This window comes from Ciconia boyciana, chromosome 14, assembly GCF_034638445.1.
Source record: "Ciconia boyciana chromosome 14, ASM3463844v1, whole genome shotgun sequence".
In the NCBI taxonomy this organism is placed as follows: domain Eukaryota; kingdom Metazoa; phylum Chordata; class Aves; order Ciconiiformes; family Ciconiidae; genus Ciconia; species Ciconia boyciana.
Window position 1 is genome coordinate 13413204 of NC_132947.1, and position 22180 is coordinate 13435383.

General features: G+C 50.0%; 1 protein-coding gene across 1 annotated transcript in view; it reads right to left on the reverse strand.

The window, feature by feature from the left end:
- PPP1R16B (protein phosphatase 1 regulatory subunit 16B) overlaps positions 1-22180 on the reverse strand; it is a 67041-nt gene that overhangs the window by 29473 nt on the left and 15388 nt on the right. The window contains exon 2 of the mRNA XM_072879447.1: positions 16581-16983. Coding sequence (XP_072735548.1) covers positions 16581-16827 — 247 coding nt within the window. The 5' untranslated portion in view covers positions 16828-16983. The remainder of the gene's footprint in view (positions 1-16580; positions 16984-22180) is intronic.

Sequence of the window (22180 nt, forward strand, 5' to 3'; positions counted from 1 at the left end):
AAATCCCGCTCCAAGCCTCCATTACCACCCCAGTTAGTGCTACAACAGAGAAATCCTGTTTCTTTCTGTACGTCTCATCGTAAAGAATAATTCCCAAGGAAAGGAGCCCACCAGACCAGGAGCATCCAACGAGGTCTGGATCTCACACGAGCAGCTGCAGCCAGTACGGTTGTATAATGGAAGTCTGACCTACAAACCTTGAACCAAATTCTAGCTATTCCCCTTTGAAAAACGAGCGCATGAAGGCTGCACACTTCTTCTGCCCTGGTTGCTGCCAAGTTCTTCGAGCTGTAACCTCTGGCTTGGCTCCACGCCCCAACAGGACCATTACCTTTCCTCCACCCGGCACACCTGGGAAGAAGGGGATCACCAGCAAAAAGCGAGTTAAAATGGGCCCTGCCTGCATAAGTTGCATAATCTGTGCAACCTATTGGCAGGGGCGGGAGCACATTTTGCTGGCCAAGGTCTCCACGCATCACCACGTACTTCCAGTTGAAGGACACAAGAAGGAACAGCAGGCTCTGGTGCTACCTCTTCCACCTAACAGGGCACTAGGAGCACTGAAGCAAGGGACAGTTTCCCAACAAACATGCATCCCTCATAGATCAAACGGCCACAGACGGTGCTCTGGGGACAGAACAACTGCGGGGGCTAAAAGGAGCAAGATGACAATCAGGCTTGGTATGAGGCACAGATAGTTTTCGGGACAGACCGCATTAACTTCTTCACTGCTGAAGCCTTGCTCCCCAGCGGGGCTGTTCCTCAGGAGGGTTGTATCTCTAGACAGACCCAATAAACCAAACTGGTTTGAGGTGTTTTGTGCCTGTAATGCCACAACAGCATCAAAGAGATTAAAAAGGAGAACATGCGCGCCAGGGATTTCTAGTAAATAAAACACCCATAAAAGCGGAGATGAATGCTCAGCACATGCAGGCGAGGTCGTCCCCACCACAGGTGGAGAGGAACAAATCACGGCAGCTGTGATCTGCAGAGTCACCATGGGAAGGGGACAAGACGTAAGGCAAAGCCATCTCCTTCACCCCAGCACCAGCCCACCAGCACCAGTCACGAGAGCCCCGGTCAGACGGGAATTCAGATAGACCCGAGCCCCAGAGCAGCGGGGCAAGATGTGCAAACCCTCCCTTGGATTTCTATCCTGCAGTAAATTCCAAGAGCATTAGAAAGAGGTTCTTCAAGGAACGGTGAGAGGAGCAGGAGCTCTTATAAGGAGGTCCTTACATTGTCAGCAGTTTTGAGATGCTTTGCAACTGTCTGGTCCCTCCCTCCTCCACCCAGAGTATTTAAATCAAGGAGTTTCTTCAGGTAGTGGATTAGATTTGAATGACAAGGTTTCCCCAACTTCTTGGCTGGCAATCCCTTCCTTTCCAATATTCTTGCTGGAAATGAGGAGAAATTTGCTGTTGATGAAGCACATCCCCCAGGACTAAACCAGCAGCGAGAAACAGGGGCCGGGCTACGCTGACCCACTGACGGTCCTCTTTGGCCACAATTCTGAATTAGCCCCCATGTCCGTGTCAGAGAGCACCGTATCTCCCCTCACAGATAACACTTCCCTTTCACAAGAAAAATAGCTTGATAAAAACCACTAAGCCCTGCTCAACTTATCACAAGAGACAAGTGAAACCAGTTTGGAGTCGGGAAAGGGCTACGTGAGCCTCTCTGGAGGATGTCCCTTCACCTCCACCTGCCTTTCCAGGCAGTCAATTCAAGTGCGTTAAAGACAAAAGGAGCACAGGCGAGATATATTTTAGACATCACACGCAACTGCAGTGGAGGATACCTCGCTAAAAACCTGATTTACTTAATGACCATACCAGCAGCTTTGCAAAACCCGGGTGATTTCAGAGGAAGCCGGTGCCTTGCTGCCGCTCTGAGTCACGGGAAGTGCAGCGCCGCAGCCAAGCCCCGGAGCGAGGCAGGAACCCTGAAATTTCCCCCAACTATTCTTATCTTGTCTCACAGTAACTCGAGGCTCATTTTCAAAACCGGGACCTATTCAGAGCGAACAAACAAGCCACCGCATTCACTAAACCCTGCTGCGTCCGGGAAAGTGCTGTAAATCACATGCATAGACAGGGTTTACATGCAGAAGTGACAAGGAACGCGCATCTGCAATGATTTTATGGCACACCAGCACAGATAATGGTTTTATGCTCCTAAAACCAGGTGATTTAAATTCCAGGGTGTCACAGATTTTAATCCTGAGTTAATTTTTCCTCTCTTCTATGCTCTAGCACACATCACCATTACCGAGAGAGCAGAACTCACAAAAATTAAATTTCCTGAAGATAGAGTAGAAGAAAATGATGTTTTCTATGGCAAATCAGTTCAACAGAGGCTCAATAAAACATGATTGATAATTAGTATTTTCTTTTTGACAGCTAGTAGCAATTGTCTTCTCCTTAAATCTACTGCATTTGCCAATTTAAAACTAATCTGTCCAAAAATGAAACAAAACATCTGGCAAAAAATTCCCAGTGAATATTGGCTAAGATTTACAAAGTTACACACCAGAGCATCACCTGCTACAGCGTCAGGCAACTCAACAGTAATTAGGGTAGAGCTGAGATGGCCTTGTGGAAAGAGCATCAGGTGAATAGAAAATGGATGGCAGTAGCTAAATCGGTTTAGGTTTCCCCTAATAGGGGTAGATCAAAAGAAAACTAACCTGATTAGGAGGGAGAGAGACACTGATCTAGATTCACTGAGCAAAGCAGAGCAGCTATAAAGTGACATTTAAGGTTCCTTTCCTTACCAGGGTCGCATAAAGCAGCCAACATGTACCAGCGGATCTGGCCCAGATTTACGGGCTAAGGGTAGACCCTTTTAAATAAGGCCAGCTTCCCTCCCCCCAGCTTACTTTCCCAGTTAAGCAGCTGTCCAAAAAAAATAGGCCATTAAAAAAAGCCCCCCCAAATTTAATTAAATAGAGTTAAGAGATGCTCGTTGCCTGTTGGCAGTGCCATTCTCCCTGCACCGGGCAGCTTGTCCTGATTACGGGCAGGTCGAAGCCTCATTACCAGACCAGGGCTTTTGGCTCAGCCCATTTCAGACAGCGGGAAGGGCCACACAGGAGGGATTTAGTTCAAGCACTGGCTGTGCCCATGCGTGGGTCCCCAGGCATCCCGCTCCAAGGATGCACGCCGGTGTGGTTACGTGGTCCCTGATACAAGCCGGCATTCGGACCGAGGCAGGGCATGGCGGTGCTCCGCCCCAGGGATGCTCGCAGCGCTGAATCCTGTGGGAACACGGTGCCTGCACGCCCCAGGGCACCAGGCCTGCCTTCCCAAGGGACGCCCGATGCAGCTCCCGGTACCTGCACCAGCCGTGGCGTGGCCAGGGCACCTGGGAGCCATCACCTCCCCCAGCAAATCCTCTCCCCCACGAGATTAGCTCGCTGTTATGCACAGCTGCCACCACCGCTTACAAGGGGCTAATTTTAGTTAAATGTGGACACTCACTGACTTGCTGGGGACCTGGGCTCCTGCTCCACCGGTCACTTGTTAACTGCTACCTGAAAACCCTCTGCCATGCACAGCACAGCTAAGGGGCTTCTCACTAACACTGGGGCCAGCCAGCGCAAGCACCTTTGCAGGGAGATGCGCTGTCAGGGTAAAAAGCCCCATGGAGCCCCTTGCGCACCCCATGGGAACGACTCACTGCCCAGGGCTGATGACAGCACAAAATCTCCCCCCACCAGCAGTCTCAGAAAGGCTGTCCCGGCCATGTCCCCGCAAGCTCCTGCCCGTCCCGCTGCTCTCTGGAGCTGTGCGCATCCCAAGGGATGCACAAGCACAGGTACACATTTTCTTTCCAAAGCAAATACCTCCCCCCCCAGCCCGTGACGCTTCTGCTCAGGTTAAATGCCTAAGCCTGCAAAGTCAGCATTTTACACGATCACTCTGTACACCGCAAATTGTGCCAAATCTAATGAGGTTTTTGTTGCTCCAGGAGGGTGTCCCAGAGCCAGGGACAGGCTGCACCGCTCCCCCTCCTCCTGCACTGTGCATTCTGCTCCGGCAAGGAGAACTCCAGCCTTCCCTTCGCCTACCCCACAAGCACTTCCACCAACAAACCCTCTCCAGTCTCAGCTCTGTCACCCTGCTTGCCTTTGCTAACAGCCCTCAGAGCTGTCACGATGAGACAGATCGCTCCGTGCAGAAGCGAGACCCTCCCGTGGCATCAGGAGCATGCAGAGGGCTCCCAGGTCCCGTGCAGGGAGGCACTCCTGGCTCTCCTGCTTCGAAGGCGCTCCTGCTTTCCCGTCCACTGTGGGAGGGCAGCCTCCCACCCAGCAGGCCTGCCACGCTGCAGGCTTCTACCACAGCTGCGGAGAATTCAGAGCTCCCAACAAGAGCAAAGGGATGTCCACAACAAAACAGCCAGTGCCCAATGTCCTCTCTCATATTTTACTGAGAGATAATAAAAGTAGCCAAGGCTTTGCATGAGTGTCACCAAACCTCCACGTTCATGCACAGGTCAGATGCTGTCTGACACCTCCCAAGGAGCTGATATTGAGTTGGACGTTACTAGAATCTAAGACAGAAACTGCTTTGAGACAGGGCAAAACTGCAAGACCAACTTTGCCCACTGCAGTGTGAATAAATATCCTTCTCTTGCCCCCCAGTCCAAAGACCCCATGGTCTGTGGGTGACAAAGCTGTTATTTTTGTCTCCCAGCTACACAGCAACCAGAGTTGGTGTCTTTGCCCCTTGAATCAGCCTGCTGGGTTTTGAAATGCTCTCCAGCATCCCAGCTGTGGCATCTCAGGACCTCCACGCGTGATGCTCCGTGGAGGAGCTCTTTCCAGAGGGCACAGCAGAGACAGGACAGCTGGTGAACGAGGTGCCACAGCAATAAGCAGCATGTGGCGAGGAGGAGCTTTAAATAGATGTGAGCAGCTCAGTGGGTAGGTAAAAAGGATCCCCCATTTCTCTCCTGTTCCACAGCTGGAAAACCCACAGCCCCTTCCTCTGGGAGGGGAAGGAGGAGGGTGGGGAGCCCACGGCACCAGGGCTGGTTTCCAGAACTGGGTACCGGCTGCCACAGGGAACCACTCCTCCCCACAGCAGAGATGCGATGTACCACTGCTGCTGGGAACTCCTGGTGCTGATCGGGGCAATCCCCAAGGGGGACAAAATGCCATGTCAGTATATTTTCATACTGTGGGGTAGGAGCGCTTAACTGGGTGGTCTTCATATCAGCATCCAACAGAAAGTAGCTGAGCATTTTTCAGATGGACTGTATTCTTAAGGAGCACAAATGCATTAGGTGACCAAGCCAAACTGACTTCAGTAGAAGTTAAAATATCCAAGTATCTTTAGAGATCTGTGCCAAAATCCTCAAGGAGTCACCAGAAGCCCCCAGTTAATGGTAGCTGAATGTGCTCCTATCAGAGCTTGGTCCAGGAAGGCTGAATGAGCACCGTGTTTCTGGAAGCTTTCAAACCCAAGAGACTAATACAAGGATCAAGCAAAGCCAGATGGCCAGACCTCTGTCTCGTCACCCTTGCACTGCTCCACACACGGCTCCTTCCACCTCTAGCTCCTTCCAATTCAAGCTGTCAATCCCACTTCACAAGAGGAAGTCAGTCAACAAATATTGCCCTTCAGGTAGAAGACAAGTTTTTGAATGTAAGTGAAGCAAGAAATATTTCCTGTTCCCTTGTTCCCCTTAGGGTAACCGGACAGATCAACACTGCAAATATTTCTGCTACTAAACACATGGGAAATCTCAGAGCACTGAGTGATACAATGCAATGATGACCCAAATCTTGAATCCACGCTACAGATTCGATGCTGACCAGTACTCAAATGACAGTTTTCCTTGCTCAGAAGAGTGATGGAAAATTGCCATAGATGAGAATAATTTGGGTCATGGGGCAGAGCGGCAGCTTGTTCATAGCTATTTCACAGCTGCATGATTAAAGCTATGGAAGAATAAATTTACTATGAAAGCACACAGGGAATCCTGCTTAGATGCCCTTTAAGATGAAATTTTAAACTCACTGGCCCTTCTAATAAAAGCAAAATGGACTTCCAGCATCTCTCCACGACCTGCTGCCACCTACCAACCCAGATCCGTTGTGTTTTTTGCACAGCATCTGGCAGCAGGTTGGAAGTTGACTGGTTACAGCCTAGACTGGAGCTTCATATCACATTCAGGACTTGCATCATTGTTGACCATGTTGATCATGTTTTGACAGCATCAGCTTTAGGAAGAAAGAAAACCCTGTGATCAACTGCCTGACAGCCAGGAGGATGTCACTGCAGATCCACGGGGACTGTCCTCCTTCGCTGGAGCTCTGGCTTTTTCTAGTGCCTGCTATTTCAGGCTACCAAACCCAAATTTTAATTAAAAGAAGAGTCCCATTTAAGTTCCCGAGAAGCCCTGCTCTGGCCTTGCTAATTGAAGACAAACTGACAGGATCTGAAGTGAAAAAATAAACCAGGTCTGAAAAGTTCGAGAGTCACAGAAAGAGTATGAGCTCCTAAGTAGGCTGAAACTCGCTCTCTGCGGGAGCGCCACGTGTCGTCCAGCCCCAGGTTTCTAAGTGAGGTGCTGGTCTCTGTAGAGCTGACAGATGCTCCAGAGGGTTAATCACAGCACCCCAGTTCAGGTCTCACCTGTCTCCGCTGCCAACACTTGAGAATTGAACCCAACATTGGTAGACAGATGCAGAAAGTGCTCTTCTCGCCACGTCCTTAACGCAAGTGAAATGGCTGTCCTTTACTGCAGGGGCACTGCTCCCTCCCCTCTCCAAGAGGCTGAGAGCTGGTATGGATTTCCAGGTGACTTCCTTATCCCAAGCTGCTGGGCAGACCGTAGATGTCCTGCAGCAATGAAACCTCAGTGCAGCAGAGCTGCTCCATTCCTGTGCAAGGACTGCATGCTTTCATTCGAGAATATTCTGCCAGTAAAATGTTGATTTTTTTTTACATCGAGGATGCTTCAGATTGAGTAATTTGAAAGACTTTGTCTGAATACACCAAGCCATCATGTCTCACTATGTTCAAGCCTTATCATTTCAACCAGAACCATGCAAGCATCAGCACTCGATCTCCAACCTTTGCTGCTCTGAAGCAGACCAGAGTGGAAATACTTTGAAGGTGCCAGAATCTCCCCCACCCACTCAAAACGTGGATGCTTCCAGACAGATGTAGGTGTAACACAGGACAAAATACAAGCTGTGTGCAGATAACACTTCTCTACTACAGAAACCATCAGCTGCCAACCAGGTTAAAACAGGGCTGGTGCAACCAATGAGAACGGTGTGAGAGTGACTTTTAGGGTAATTCCTGCTCTAGTCTCCCCTTTTTAGAAGTAGACACTCTAGCAGTAGTCCTTAGGAGAAAAAAAAAAAGTGGGTTTTTTTTTTTTTGTTTCATGGTTCGTTTTGTCTTTTGGTTTTTTTACTAATATGATCTCCCTTGTCACACCAGGTAAAGGCACAGAAATTGAAATGAGACGTTGGAAGTTTCCCATTGCAATTCAGAGCTTGGTGCTCTTACACTCAAGACAGGGACCGCTCCTCTGTGCCACCTTGCAAGCAAAGCCAGGCAGAGCTGAGGAGACCACCAGGAGAAAGGGAATTGAGATCTAGCTTGAAATCCTTGGCCAAACTGACAGATGCTGCAAACTGCTATAAAATGTATACAGAGCATGAGAAACACAACCGAGCAACTAAAGCCAGTTTCCTACATGAGTAACGTTTATAGCCAGTCTGCCTCACGCTATCTAGGGAATCCAGAGGCCAAATTCAGCAATAAGCAGTTGCAAATTGCAGGGACCTCAGTAGAAACTGCATCCGCTTGCTAGTAGCTGCACATGGGCTCTTGTTCCCCGAATTACAAGGAGTGCAGGGTGCTTGATTGCATCTTGGCTCTTGATTACAAAGGCATCAGCAGACAGAATTAAACAGTTTGCTTCCTGGCCTATTTAGCATCCTTTAGGTGACGGGTTAGAGGGTAGGCAAGGCTTAGGAGACATTTTTAACAGTTGTGCCAGAATCTGACTTTTTTTTTTTTTTAAATTTTTTTGTCAAGACATTTGCAGCAGATCATAAGGTTTCCCAAAGATCTGTCCAGGCTCCAGAGGAAAAAAAACAAGCAGCAAAAGTATATGTAAAAGCAGCTCTGCACTAGGTTATAAGGCACTGCCTGAACCAGCTGCCATAGCAACTGCTATTAAAGAAAGAATTAGAGCATTCTTCATGGAAGTAGGAAAACTCACAGTCAATAAGTGTAAGGATGGGATGTAAAGCAAAATAAAGGGGAATAAATATAAGCAAGTGGGAAAAATACACAGAAATGAATGAGAAGCAGGGCTGCTTGCACAGGTACCTGCTCTTGTGTTGCGGAGGTGCCTATAAATACACTAAGATACCTAACTCCAACCTCATTAGCAAGCATTTTAGATACAGTTGATCCTGCCTTGGGGCAGGAGGTGGATTACATGACCTCCCGAGGCCCTCTCAACCTCTATTTTCCATGATTCTAGAAGGAAGAAATCTACACCAGCTGCACTGACCCGAATCCAGAAAAGCAGGAATTTAAATCTGGAGGAAAAAAAAAAATAGATTTAATCCACTTTTCAAGTTCTCCTTGACCAGGAGAAGGGGCAGAAAGCAGAGCCTGCAGCCACAGCTTACAGCCAAGTTCCTCCTGTCTGGAAACTATATACAAGCACTGCGTTGTCAACTGCGTCAGGGTAAAGCAGCCACATGAGGTTTAGCCCTGCAAGAAGGCTTCACCTCCAACAATATTCTTTTCCCCACCAATACTCATTTGCAAAGAAGAAGGGGGATTTGGGTTGAGTTTTTTTTGTTGGTGGGGTTTTTTTGTTGTTTTTTTTTCCCCCTCAAAATACACTTGAAAACACAATGATGCTGCAAAACTCCAGGTACCAGCGAGCTCTTGGGAGTGATCAGGCTAACATCTTACATCCTTTTGGCAGAATTGGATTCGATATCACAACACAGCCCCGCAGCGAGGCAGAGCCTTGGCTATCGGAGGTCATGGCCAAGGTGGGAAGACAGATGATATTTCACTCCAGGTTGCTGCTGCTTATTACGCAGAAGATACCAGAGGTCTCCCACTGAGCTGCTATTTACGCTCTCCGGGTTCTCGTTGTTGGAGGGGGACAAAACACACAGTTAATCGGAGCGTAGGAAACAGCACACACCTGGAAGGCAGCCAGGATTCCTGCAAGAAACCCCATGGCACAGACCCCGGTGCGAGGAGCTGGCTGGGCTGCAGCGTCAGCCCTTCCGCGCCGTTATCCCACTGAGCAGGCAGCCAGGCGTGCTGCTTTTGATCTGACCCATATCCATGGCCATCACTGTACTTCCATGTCTTTGTCCCCCTCGTGCGATGGCAGGCAGTGATCCCCCCAGGGAAATCACAAGGACAACCAACCCGGGAAGTTACTGGCTAGAAAAAGCCACCGATATATCACCAAGTATTATCAGGCTCAGATTGGGAAGTTGTGACTTCGACATTTGGCAGCCTGGTAGATGTCAGAAAATAAGCAGCCATCCAAGGCTGCCTCCACGTCATCGGAAGCAGAGCAGCCAGGGCAGGGAAGGGGAAGGTTAAACGTCAGCAATTTAGCACTTGGTTGTATGCACGAACATCCCCAGGCACCTGGTTGAATTAAGGTCCCATCGATAATCTGCCTTCAGCTGACAAAAGTCCTGACGTTCCCAGCGAAGGCGGCCGCTGCGCCCTGAGCTCTCCCTGCTGTGATTTGGCCGGGCAGAGTTTGCAGAGCAGATGGTGACCTTACATATCCTACCTACTGCACCTTGCATGCACAACCCTAAGAGTTTCAGCCCTTACTCCCCATTCTCCAGATCTCCTTTCGAAAGGGAATACTCCTTACTCACGGTTGCATTAAGAAGCAACCATCGACAATGCTAATAAACCAAAGAAATGCCCAGTTTGCATTTAGGGGTACATGCAACCAAGGAGACACTGGTTCCGAGTTTCCCCTCCAAAACACATTGTAGCTAAATTTTAGAAGCTGATTAAGTGATTTAAGCCACTTCTAGTAAGAAACAAAATCTAGGATTGGCAACAGTCATTGGCCGATCCCTCTTTGATTTGAAACACCTGGAATCCAAACAGACCATCCTTACTGGAGGGACAAGTAGTTTGAATCCAATGTTTGTTCATTATCTTGTAATACTATTACAGGATACCACTGAAAAGATTTCTTCTGTATCGGAAATGGGGGAAGCTGGCACACGCATAAAAGCCAGAAACCGAAATGATGCGAAACCAACCCATTTCCATTACGCAAGCTGAGGACGCATGCTCTGCCACAACAAGGTGCAAGCAGAAAGATGTGCCCACGGAGGTGGGGCTGGGCAGCCGGGCCTGCAAGAGGTTGGGATGGGGGGGTGTTTAAATTTTGACCAAAAAAATTCCACCCAGGATCCCTGCATCACCATTTCTTAGCAAGGACGGTTAGAGCGCATTTGCGTGCGCGTTTTCAGTTCTTGTTTTAGTCAAGGAAAGCAATTGCTCACCGCGCGGGGTGCAGGAGGGAGACTGCTTGTGCTATGAGCCTTGCTGTGAATCGAGAAACTCAAAACATGCAGGATTTCTGGTCTGTAGGTACGGAAAGAGTCTGTTCCCCAACTCGCACGTCTTGAAACAGCAAGCAGCGATGCTCAGCGCATGCAACAGCCAGCACCCCAAGAACAGACACCCCGATCCTTCTGAAAGGGATCAAGAAGAGGCTTGACCCACTGAAACCAAAGCTCCTCCACAACAGCTGGTGTCACATTTTATAAAATACATTCTGAAGTTAAGGCAATATCTCATTTTGTTATTTAAAAAATTAAAGAAAGCATTTCTGATCAAACTTTTTTGTTTAAAGAAAGTGTTTGAAAGAAAATGTTTACGTTTACTCCATATTTGGGGAGGGAGAGGGCCTCATCCCAGGAAAACTTGAGGTGGACTTTCAGCATTAATTTCCAAACAGAAAAGTTGGCATTTCAAGCTCTTATGGAAATGGAAATAATTTCCCCACTTGATTGAAATTCCAGGAAGTCAGAGAAAAAAAAGAGATTATTTACTTGTTATGACAACAGAGGAAGTTGCATATTCAATATTGCTCGTGCTCCCAGATGCCATCTAGTTAGCTGCCACATGCGAGCCACCCCTCATTGGCATCGCATCCAGATTGCATCAGAAAGTTAAATGTGGCCAAATATGTGAATCTGCTTTTGGAAGACATACCAACCGCCATTAACAAAATTAACAAAATCCATCATTGCCAAGAGCTCCCATGCACAGCTTCCCAAAGAGGATGGCTTTCATTTCCACACCTTATGGAACTTATATGGTAACTTATATGGAGTTTAAAACTCAAGAAACGCCTTTATTATTGAACATAAACTTTTAATCTCTGACTCGAGTTGTTCCCTAAATACCCAGATATACACTCAGACTGATGGTGATAAAAGATTTTTTTTTTTCATAGCCCTTCAAAGGGCACAAAACCCAGGAGAAAAATCTCAGACAGATAAATGCACTTGCTCATAGTCATGGACACAAGGAACCCCATGTAAAAAGCTTCAGGAGACTAATAACGTGGGTGGAAAATTAAGGCACCTCATAAAAGGTTTTTAGTAACAAGGGAACAGATCACATCAACTTGGAAAGGTTAAAGAAAGCAATTTATAGACACTAATTAGGGCCTCTCTTTAAAGTGCCTTTGCAAATGACAAGGTTGGTTTTATTCCAGAAAGGTGCAAAGGGAGCGCAGTAGGAGCTGCCTGGGGATGGCTCCTAAAAGGGCTTACCACACACGCCATTACCACACGTTTACAGGAGATTTAAGGGTCGGCATGAAGGGAAACGTGGGGGATGTATGTATATGAATAATATGCCATGTATGTATGCGATACTTATACCCTCCTCCAGGGAAATCTTCTCCACGCCGGCGCAGGACCCAGTGAGCCCCAGGCTTGCTCTGCTAACGGGAACCGGTTTGCTGGATGCGAAGTCCAAGGTCATCAACCCTGAGTTTTCATTCACTTTCTGGCTCACCAGCCGTAAGGACCTGCATGGTTAAACTTCTGCGGAAACGCTGTTTTATGCAACGCTCTGGCTCTGACAAAGTTCTGCTTGCAGGATGAAGCGCCAGAGGTGGGAGTTGAAGGGCTTTGCAGCGATGCTTCCCGCAGCCGCGCTGGGGGGCAGCGGGCACCCGCAGGGAGCAGCTCCCGTCCGAGAGCCGGAGAAACCAGGGCACCTCCAGCGCTGCTGGAAGGTGAATTGCTCCTTCGGGGACTTTATTTCTCCATTGGGTCGCTGAAGGGAACACAGCTCACCCCCCAGCTAACGCAAACACCTCCAGCTTCTGTCATTCAAGCGGGAGCTCCCCCTGCAAACGGGCCGGGTGTGCAAAGGGACTTCCAGGCAGCAAATGCCACGCATCCGTACAGGCAGCCACTTCGTCCACCTCTGGGATCTCCTTTTTCGATTTACAGAACACCAGCTCCCCTTCCCACGCTCTGGGGCTGCTTTTACAGGAGCTCAGCGATGTAGAAAGGCCTGGACACGACAGCCCTGCAGCAGCCGGGGCTGCTTTTGGGGACAAGGTGCTGCCCTGGAGCGACGGAACCAGCCTCCTCCCCACCGTTTCAGTCCATAACCTCGCAGGATGGCCCCAAAGGGCCACAGCCTTCAGCAGCCCTCGCGATTTCTTTGCAGTTAGTACGGTAACTTATAAAGCATCGCTTTAGTGCATTATAAAGCAACTCTCCTTCGCAGCCATTAGACAGCCCAGAGGCTGCATACAACACTGCAGCTCCCCGTAGGCTCTGGACGGACTGAGTGTCCTCCCCTTTGCACTGTCCCCCTGCAACCAGCTCAGATCGTGCCTAGAGCTGGGTGAAGGCTTGAAGATATTTCCACTCAAAACGGTGCTTGTGGGTGATGCCTCTCCACAGCATGCCCTTCCCAGCTGCTCCGCAGGGGAGAGCGGAGCGGGTCCAGTGCGGCAACTGGGAGTGCTCTGCTCTCGCCTCAGAGCTCACCCATGAACTGTCTGTAGATATTTCAGCTTTCCAAAGCGAAGGTCCCGGCCAGCGCACTGCAGCCCAGGGGGACCGCTGCCCTCAGTCTGGGGTCCCTGCCCATCACCTGCTTCTCCCCAGCATGACTGTCTGCCCACATCTGCCACCAGCGCGTTTGTGGTGTGCTCCCTACCCTGGTTCTGTCAGCAGAGATCCAAGGGAGCTTTTAATAGCAGCTTGTTTGTTAAACCTGGGATATTTTGACAGATCTGTTGCCGAAGATGCGAGGAACGAGCAGGCAGGAGCCACCAGCCCTTTGCAGCTCCTGCCCACGCCGGGGCTGACGCTCCCCAGGAGCCTTTGCCTCCAGCCCTGCTTCGCCACCACGCCGAGATACAGCGGTTCTGCAACACGCCCAGGCACCCGTGGACTCATCAGCCATAGACAAACCCGGATTTCTTACAAGGGAAAGAAGTCCTCTCCTCCGAGGCCGTCACATTTGCAGAGCCAGAGAGGTCACAGGCTAGGCGGGAAGCTGGGGCGGCTGGGCCCGGTGGCCATGCCATCGATGGCAGAAGGAAGCGGGGATGAGGGAAGGTGCTGCAGATACCTGCGGGAGCTGAGCAGACACCTGCGGACGCACGGGAGCTGAGCAGAACGAGCGCTGCTCTTTCAGTTACACCTGGGCGAGGCGCAGGCAGAGGACAGTGAAGTCAGCGGCCCAGGTCCTCGGGGACCCGGGGCTGCTCCCTGAAGAGCAGGGCAGGGTTTTGCACCCACTGCCTCCATCCTACAGGGCTCGGCCCACCGCCTCCACCAGGAGGTTACGCCACAGCACAAGACACCTTCCGGACAAAGAGCCAACTCGCTACCCAGCTCCACTTTCTTTTCCCTGATTTCATTGCAGAGCACCTACTACCATCCCCTCTCCCACTTCACGAGGGAGAATGTTAAAAATACATCCAAAAGTACAGAAAATAACAAAGAATGGAAACGGCACACCCGCCCAGAGGTAGCTCGGAGGTGACGTGTGCCAGCTGCACCCCCAGCTCTCTAACCGTCCTCACGCTAACTTCTCAACTTCTTAATCATTTATATTTCACCTCCCCCTCCACTTCCCACATGGAAACAAAAGATGATTCATACACCAAAATAGTCACCCGGGACCTCCAAAAGCCCACAAATTCCCTCACTTTGGCCTAGGGCACTTGATAAGGAATTTTCCCAGTTTGGCATCTGGGTTTGACTCTGTCCCCACCTTTACACTGGTCCCACAGCACAGAGGGGGCACAGCAGGGACAGAACCTGCCCACACACTATTTTTAGGACTTAAATTAATTGACCACAAAACAAATTGAATTTAAAAACTTGAGGCATCTGAAAAATCCAGCTACACAGGGGAAGCCCCTGCGGCACCGGGGACAGTGCCCCTGCCCGCTCCGGCGGGTGGAGAGGCTGATTTTCCACCGAGCAGGGAAGTGCCTTTATCACGTTTGGTGTAACCAGCATCGCATCGGAAAGAGCGACCGATGGTTAAAGCCCGCTACCTGGGCTCGCCTGTGGAAAGAGGTCAACACGATTACAGTACCAAGGGACCTGCAGCAATGGATTTTCCCTTAGAGGAAGAAAAGAGTGAAGCTGTGAGCTGAAAGCTCAACTCCTGCACCCCCGACAGCAAAGTATCCATGTCCACATGTGGCGCAAGACCATTGTCCACCGGACCTCTGACACCAGTACATTAATGCCACTGCCTGAACACACGCCAGCCTGCTCACTGCCACCGGGGTGCACAGCTACCCTCCACCAGTGCCGTGTTTGCAAACACCTCTGCCACTCGTGCATCTCTCACAAAATAAGAAAGTATTTGTAAGGCAGAGAGCAAAGGAGCCTTCCTCCTTCCAAACTGCCCAGATCCAAAGCCAGAAAGTGCAGAAAGCAAAACTACTAGGCTGGGCCTCTCGCAGACCCATTGGCCCCATCACACCCTCCAGCCCAAGCGCTGAGCAGAGGCACCGTCGCCGCACGAAGAGGACGATGAAACGCTCGTTATCCACCCCAACGCTGTGACCTGTCACTTACAGGTGGGCACAAAACCCAAAGCCATACTCTGCCAAGTGTCTGCCAGCACAGGCAGAGGCAATACAAGTCATAAATGTGTCATCTCCGGCAACGCCAACAGACACAATTTCACAGCAGGGCTCTAGTTGGCTTCACTGTCGGGGCTCTCCTAGAAGACTACAACGGCTCAGAGTGAGAAGCACACATTCACTGGAGGAAAGAGCTGGAAGCAACTGTTAAACCTTTAAAGCAAGGAAGAAACAAATAAAAGCCTGCAGTTTCCAGGGCATTATCACAGATCTGCTCTCCCAGAGAGAGGCTATAAATGCACGCAAAACCACAGACACACAGCAGGGCTTGGCAAACGCTTGTAACACGCCGCCCAGGCAGGCATCACTGTCCACCACCAAAGTGCTCCATTTCTAAACAGGCGCAAAACACACACACGAGGACAAGTTACGGTGCACAAAAGGCCTTCTCAGAAACAGGGACATGGCTTTGGGGAGATTCCTCGCAAGACAAGACAAGGTCCTTGCCTTCCACTCACATACCAGGGAAGTATCTACTGCTTCTTGCAAAGATGCTGGAAACTAGGGCAACATTCACTAGCAGAGCTGCAACTCAACTGGCCAGGTTTCCTACGCGTCTCCCTTGTCTCTGCCATGCCAAGGGATCAGGAAGGTCACACCGATTTCGCTACCTGGCAGAGCGGCATCTCCAAACACTGCTCCAGGTCTCCTACAAGATGTGTTTTTACTTCTCTGCAGAGAAATAAGCTCTGGCTCCCCGGAGCTTACAGGTTTTCCCCCGTGCTGTGCTGAGGCTAATGGGGATTGACTTTTAGACATTTGGTTTTTTTCCCCCTCCCTTCAGATTTTGAAGCAAAAGCAAAGCACTTTGATCCACTTTGAAATGGTGCAATTAAACCGATTTCTGAACAATTTACAGTTCTCTTCTACAGGAAACATTAAGCAAAGCCACGCTTTTCAGTATTTTGAAAAGGGAAAAAATTCATACATCCATGTAGCTCTCAATCCATCTCTCTGCAAGCAGGGAAGCTGAAGAGATCTACACTGACACGTAAATCCCTGCGACAGACTTCTATAAAACCACTAAAAGGGCCACACCCAGAAGGCAAAGAAGGGTTTCACACCTTCCGTAAGTAGAAGGTGTGAAAAGGAAAGAGATGAAAGCTGCCCCCCTTTCCCCAAATCTCAGTCATAACTCCTGCCCTATCCTGGCATTCATGCGCCCACGCCTGGTGTCAATCTAGGTTAACGCTGGTGACATTGATCACACAGTGATCCGAGAACCCCATAGCTATATCAGAGATGGCAACACTCTAGAGACCAACACCACATCAAGGGTAGTCCAGTCCACAGATCTCAACACAGCTGCCTCCGCACACCACAGCACTACATGGACCTCGCACGTAGCCAGACAAAGAAATTGCCAGACACAAGTGCTGTACCTTCCTCCAAGTCGTTCCTCAGAGAAGCCTCCAGCAGAGCAACGCTGGCTTCAAAAGACACCTTCTTTCGGTTAACAGCGTTTCTCTTCTTTTCGTGCTTCCGCTTCTTGTGCTGCATCTCCTTCTCATACTGCGCCCATTTCTTCAGCTGCTGAGCCCTCCGCTTCTGGGCTGCCCGCAGCCTCTCCAGCGTGGGCACCTTATCCAGCAGCTGCAGCTCTGTCAGGAGGTCCACGTGGGCATCCATCGCTTCTGCTGAGAGAGGGGGGGTGAAGGATGTCCCAGCGGGGACCGATGTCCCACCGCAGGTCCTCTGGATCGCAGCCACCTGCTGCTATACCAGCATCTTAAGGCCAAGCTGGGAAGGGCCCATCGCAGTGTCTGATGAGAATATGGTGGAAACCTGAAATGAGGAGGAAAGTGTGAGGGATCAAGTCTCATCATCCCGTGGCAGACAAGCAACTAAGACCAGCCTGTTGGAAAACGCGACAGGCAACACCTACCATCTCAAAAGGCAGCTCACTTAATTGTGCTTGAATTGCTTGGTTGTTCTCACTGGCCTTTGTGATTCCACGTTTCACCCACTCCAAACACCCAAGCAAAACCCTCTTGATTAAGCAGTGGTTTTAGTGTGCGATTCATTCACATCTACAGTTCAAGGCAGCTCTCTCTTATGAGCAGAAGAAAGTCTTAATGAGCAAAGATCTTCCATAGTATTTGATATTATTCCCCAGACAACTCAGGAGAGATTCAAGTACTGAGACACATCCTTCCCTCCAGCTGGCCCCTTCCAGCGTGACCATCACCCCTCAATACAGCTGTCCCCAACACCACAGCCCAGACTGCGCTGCGCTGATGCACACCAGCAGCCACCTCCCTGAAGCATTTCGGTCTGAGCAGCAAAACACAGGGCAGAGGGGACCAAGACTGCCATGGCAGAGCCCGGGGCAGCCACAGACACCAGACGAGGCCATCCAGCACAAAAAACCCAGAAGCCAGAGGCTGGAGATGTGTGGGGCTACCCGTCCGGCACCCTGAGGCCAGGCAGGTTTTTCCAGAGGAGCTCTACCCACCAGGAGCATCATCTGCGCTCTGCTACTTCATCCATCGGCCCCTTCTCACCCTAGCCCTAGTCGAGAGCGGACGGATAGGACGTGGCTCCCAGGGAGGTATTACTAACACTTAAACCACCTCAGCTACTTAAAAACATGGGGGTTTGCGTTCATTTCTCTCTTCCTTCAGGTTTTTTCTTCACCACACACTAGCTTGTTCTGGTTTTGCTGTACAGGCTCCACAAGCACAGCAACGAGAGCAGTGAAATCACAGCCCCAGACCCTCGGTGTAACCACGACATCAGAGACCTCTGAGCAGTGCTACCCGCAGAGCGATCACCCGGGGAACCCACGGGCGGCCGCCCAATCCTCTGCTGCACAGGAGGAGGAAACACGTCCCAGATTTAAGGAGCAACAGGGAAAGGTGCATTTGAAATAAAGCCAATGTCACGAGCAAATTGAATGAGTCCTTTCCAAATAGACCCGTGCAAAGCACATCGAACAGCAAGGTAAGCATGCCAAATCGAGGTCAGCTGCAAATAACCATGTATGAGAGGAGAGCTCCTACGGTTTAGCCAGCTTGGAGAAGAAAAAAAAAAAAAGTTGATGGGGAAGAGAGACTGTGGAGAGCTTAAGTATTCACAAGCACCTGAGAAAGCCCCAACCCAACCAAGCCATTCATTGCTCGACAATCCTGCTCCAAAAGAGAGGAAGCGACAGTCTTGTAAGCAATGGATGCAAAGCATCTATGGGAAAAATAGCAGCAGAAGAGAGGTAGCTAGACCCAGGTGAGAGCTGTGGTGAGGATACCAAACCTTACCCCATCCAGCCAAGCCAGGAAAAGACACCGTTCATCCCTCTTCAGAGGGCAAAGCAGCCCAGTCGGGGAGGCATTACCCTGAGGAGCTGCAGGGAAACGTCCATGCCACGCAGCACATCCACCACGTCCCAGTGAATTTCGCAAGGCTGAGACATCCACTCCTTCCAAACACTGCTACAGACCTTCCACAGGGGTTTGACCTTACCTATAAATATCTCGGCAGACTGACAGCGAGGCACGCCATTTCCTCCGTGAGATAATTGGTTTGAGAACTGAAAACAAACTCACTCAGCCAGAGCACACAGGCGGGTCCCAGGCAGTCGCTTTACCCAGTGAACGGCCAACAGAAGGCCAAGGGCAGCTTCGGCAGCACCTGCAAACCTTATTTTGAGGGTTTCAGGATAGATCTGAACAAAAAAACCCTGTTCCATCCCGTAAGAACTTAAGATTGCAAAAAAATGCTCTAGTTCCACATAGGGACAAATCCAAATCCTTGCAAAGTTCTTCATAAGAGAGATACTACCTAGAAATTCAAACACTTGCCTGAGACAGAGAATATCAGCTCATGACTTTAGCATGCCACTGGTAAGCAAGGGAAGCATGCCACGGCTCTGCATGGCACGAGAGCCCCGCACAGCTCTCCCTGAGCCCCGCCTGCAGCCCCCACGAGCTGGGACTCGCCGCGGCCCCCAGAAACCCTGCCCACAAGAGCGGCATAGATGCAGCCCACTTCCCAAAAAGCTTTTATTTTGGGGCAGATGCATTTTCCAAGCACAGGCACTTGGCTGGAAAGCTCTTCACCACCTCTCGTGAACTCGGCTCCTGCCCCTTGCAGGCATTCCTGGGAAGGTATCTTTTTTGGCGATCTCCGCTCCAGTAACACAGGCTGCAGATCTGAAGCCCGTTTACAATACCTCGAAGGAGGGGAGATAAGGGCAGGAAATGCCTCTCAACATACCACACGCGGCACTCCCACCCTGCTCCTTTTCCAGGCCACTTCTGCCATTGTTCGCTGAAAGATGAACAAATATTTTCCAAAACACACCTGAAGTAGAAACAAGGACCTAATTCTGCAGGTTTATTAAAGCAAAGAAACCTTATTTCAGTGTTTCCCTCTTTATCAAAAAAAAGCTGGAAGCTTTTTTGGTGGTATTAGGACTGCACCTTGGAAAGAACATTGATTTATAAGGAGAGGAGAAGCGTGGCTTGCTCTGCTTGCCCGTGTTTCAGCTTTCCTGCATGCACCTTGTCCTTCAGCAGCTCCTCTGCTCCCACAACAGAACAAAAGGGAGATTCGAGTGGCCTACAGAGGGAAATGAAACGGAGAGGGGAGGTCAACACCAAGAGACATCTTCTGGATGCACCAGACACCAGCATCTCCTCAAACCAACCAGCAAATGAATCTCTAAAGGAGCAGAGAGGTCACCCTGAGAAGCCTTCCTGAAGGGGACACAGCTCAACTTCTCCCAGACTTAGGTACAAGTCCCCTAGCACCCTCCATGGACCCCAGAGCCTCAGAAGACAGACTTTGGCTCCATCACTCTGGCTGCCTGTTTTCCGATGACCTAGTTTCTTCCCTGTACCAAAAAAATGGCACATTGACTCCTCATTGCACAAACTCGTCAGTCTAACTATAGCACAGTTGCAGGCCCCAGCATTTGTTTACCTGCAAAGTGACACAGAAGCCGCCTGTGTGGGTGTCTGTGGTTTGCAAGGCATCGCATTTTGGTTTCTGTTTTATTTAAAGGAGAGGAGGGGAAAAAAAAAGTGCCATTCCTCGTGTCTGACCGAGCTGAGTTTCCATGAGCTCAGCAGATCTGCCTGCCGCCATGCCGAGAGCATCCTGCCAGACGCTCGCGGCCCCCAGCCCTGCGGGGACAACGGGCGACTCTTTCAGGGGCCAAAGGGAAGGCGAGACGCTCGCTACTGTATTGCATTTGTGCCACCACCGTTCTCTCGGCACTGCCACAGAGAAAGACCCGCTCCAACCGTGTCAAAGATCTGTCCCTACAAAGGGCATGCAAGTGTTGGCTAACGCAATCGTTTTTTAAAAAAGTTAGCATTTCCTGTACATTTTGTCTCACCTTAGTACAAGATTCGTCTCACTAAGCTCGAAAGGACTTTCAGGGCACTGGTTACTTGCAATACAAGAAGAGACGGTGATTCTGTGATGTGAGAATTTACCGAGTCAGTGGTTGCAACGAGCTGCCTACCCTGTACCACCAACCCTGCCTGGAGGGGTCCTTTGTCCTCTATACACACACTTCTTCCCATCTCACGTTGAGAGGTAGTGGGAAGTAGTGAATTAATTCCTTGCTTTGCTTTGCTTGCGTGCGCAGCTTTTGCTTTACCTATTAAACTGTCTTCATCTCAACCCTCGAGTTTTCTTACTTTTGCTCTTCCGATTCTCTCCCCATCCCACCAGGGGGGAGTGAGCGAGCGGCTGCGTGGTGCTTAGCTGCCGGCTGGGGCTAAACCACGACAGTCCTTTTTGGCGCCCAACGTGGGGCCCGAAGGGTTTGAGATAATAACAGATTAACCAGAGTGTATTAAGGAATTCCTTCACTCCTTCCCATGGGCAGGCAGGTGTTCAGCCATCTCCAGGAAAGCAGGGCTCCATCACGTGTAATGGTTACTTGGGAAGACAAACGCCATCACTCCAAATGTCCCCCCCTTCCTTCTTCTTCCCCAGCTTTGTGTACTGAGCATGACACCATATGGTCTGGAATAGCCCTTTGGTCGGTTTGGATCAACTGTCCTGGCTGTGTCCCCTCCCAGCTTCTTGTGCACCTGGCAGAGCAGGGGAAGCTGAAAAGTCCTTGACCAGTGCAGCAACAACTGAAACATCTCTGTATTATCAACACTGTTTTCAGCACAAATCCAAAACATAGCCCCATACCAGCCACTATAAAGAAAATTAACTCTATCTCAGCTGAAACCAGGACACACTTGCATCCCGCAAAGGAGAAAACCGAGTGCGCTTATTTTCCTGTTCCAGCGCACACTCAGAGCTGCCCCCCTTGACCTTCCTGCAAAGCATTCAACTTGCAGACGCTTTGCCATAACATTGCTGGGGTTGGAGCTGGATCCATTAAAACAGCCACGTTGCCGAGTGGTGCTGGAGAGCCTCCTCTTCTCCCCACCGGACGATGAAGCAGGAGCTTAGACCTGCAAATCCTCCGGCACATCTCCCCAAGGCACTATTTAAAGCACAGCATGACACTGAAGCAGAACACAAACACAAGAGTCCTTCACTTAAGTGTCAATTGACTTCGGTTTTATTCCACTTAAAAAAAATAAACACAAACCATGAGCAACCCTTGAATGGGACACCTTGAAATGAAATAGTTCAGCAACTAGAGAATTCTTCTAAGCCGTGCATCTTTCAAGCAAAGGTAAAGTTCAAGACCCAGCTACGTGAGCAGCCACTTCTGAAGTCAAGGAGATCATTCCCATTCACTGGATTGCTTGTGGGGAGGCACCTGCAGGATGGGGCCCAGCTGATTAGGTGAAGCGTCTGCATTTGCAGCATAAAGTCAAGTCAGTGGCATGAAGCGCGACAGAAATAGCCGTCTCCTCCCCACCCCAAGCTAATCTTCTCTCAGCTGGAACTGGAAACCAAGCACAAAAGCCTATAGCACGGATCTGAGAGCATAAGCAACCTGCAGAGGAGGTGGCTGCCTGATTTATTTATTTCATTAAGAGTCAACTCCTGCACCATGGCAAGG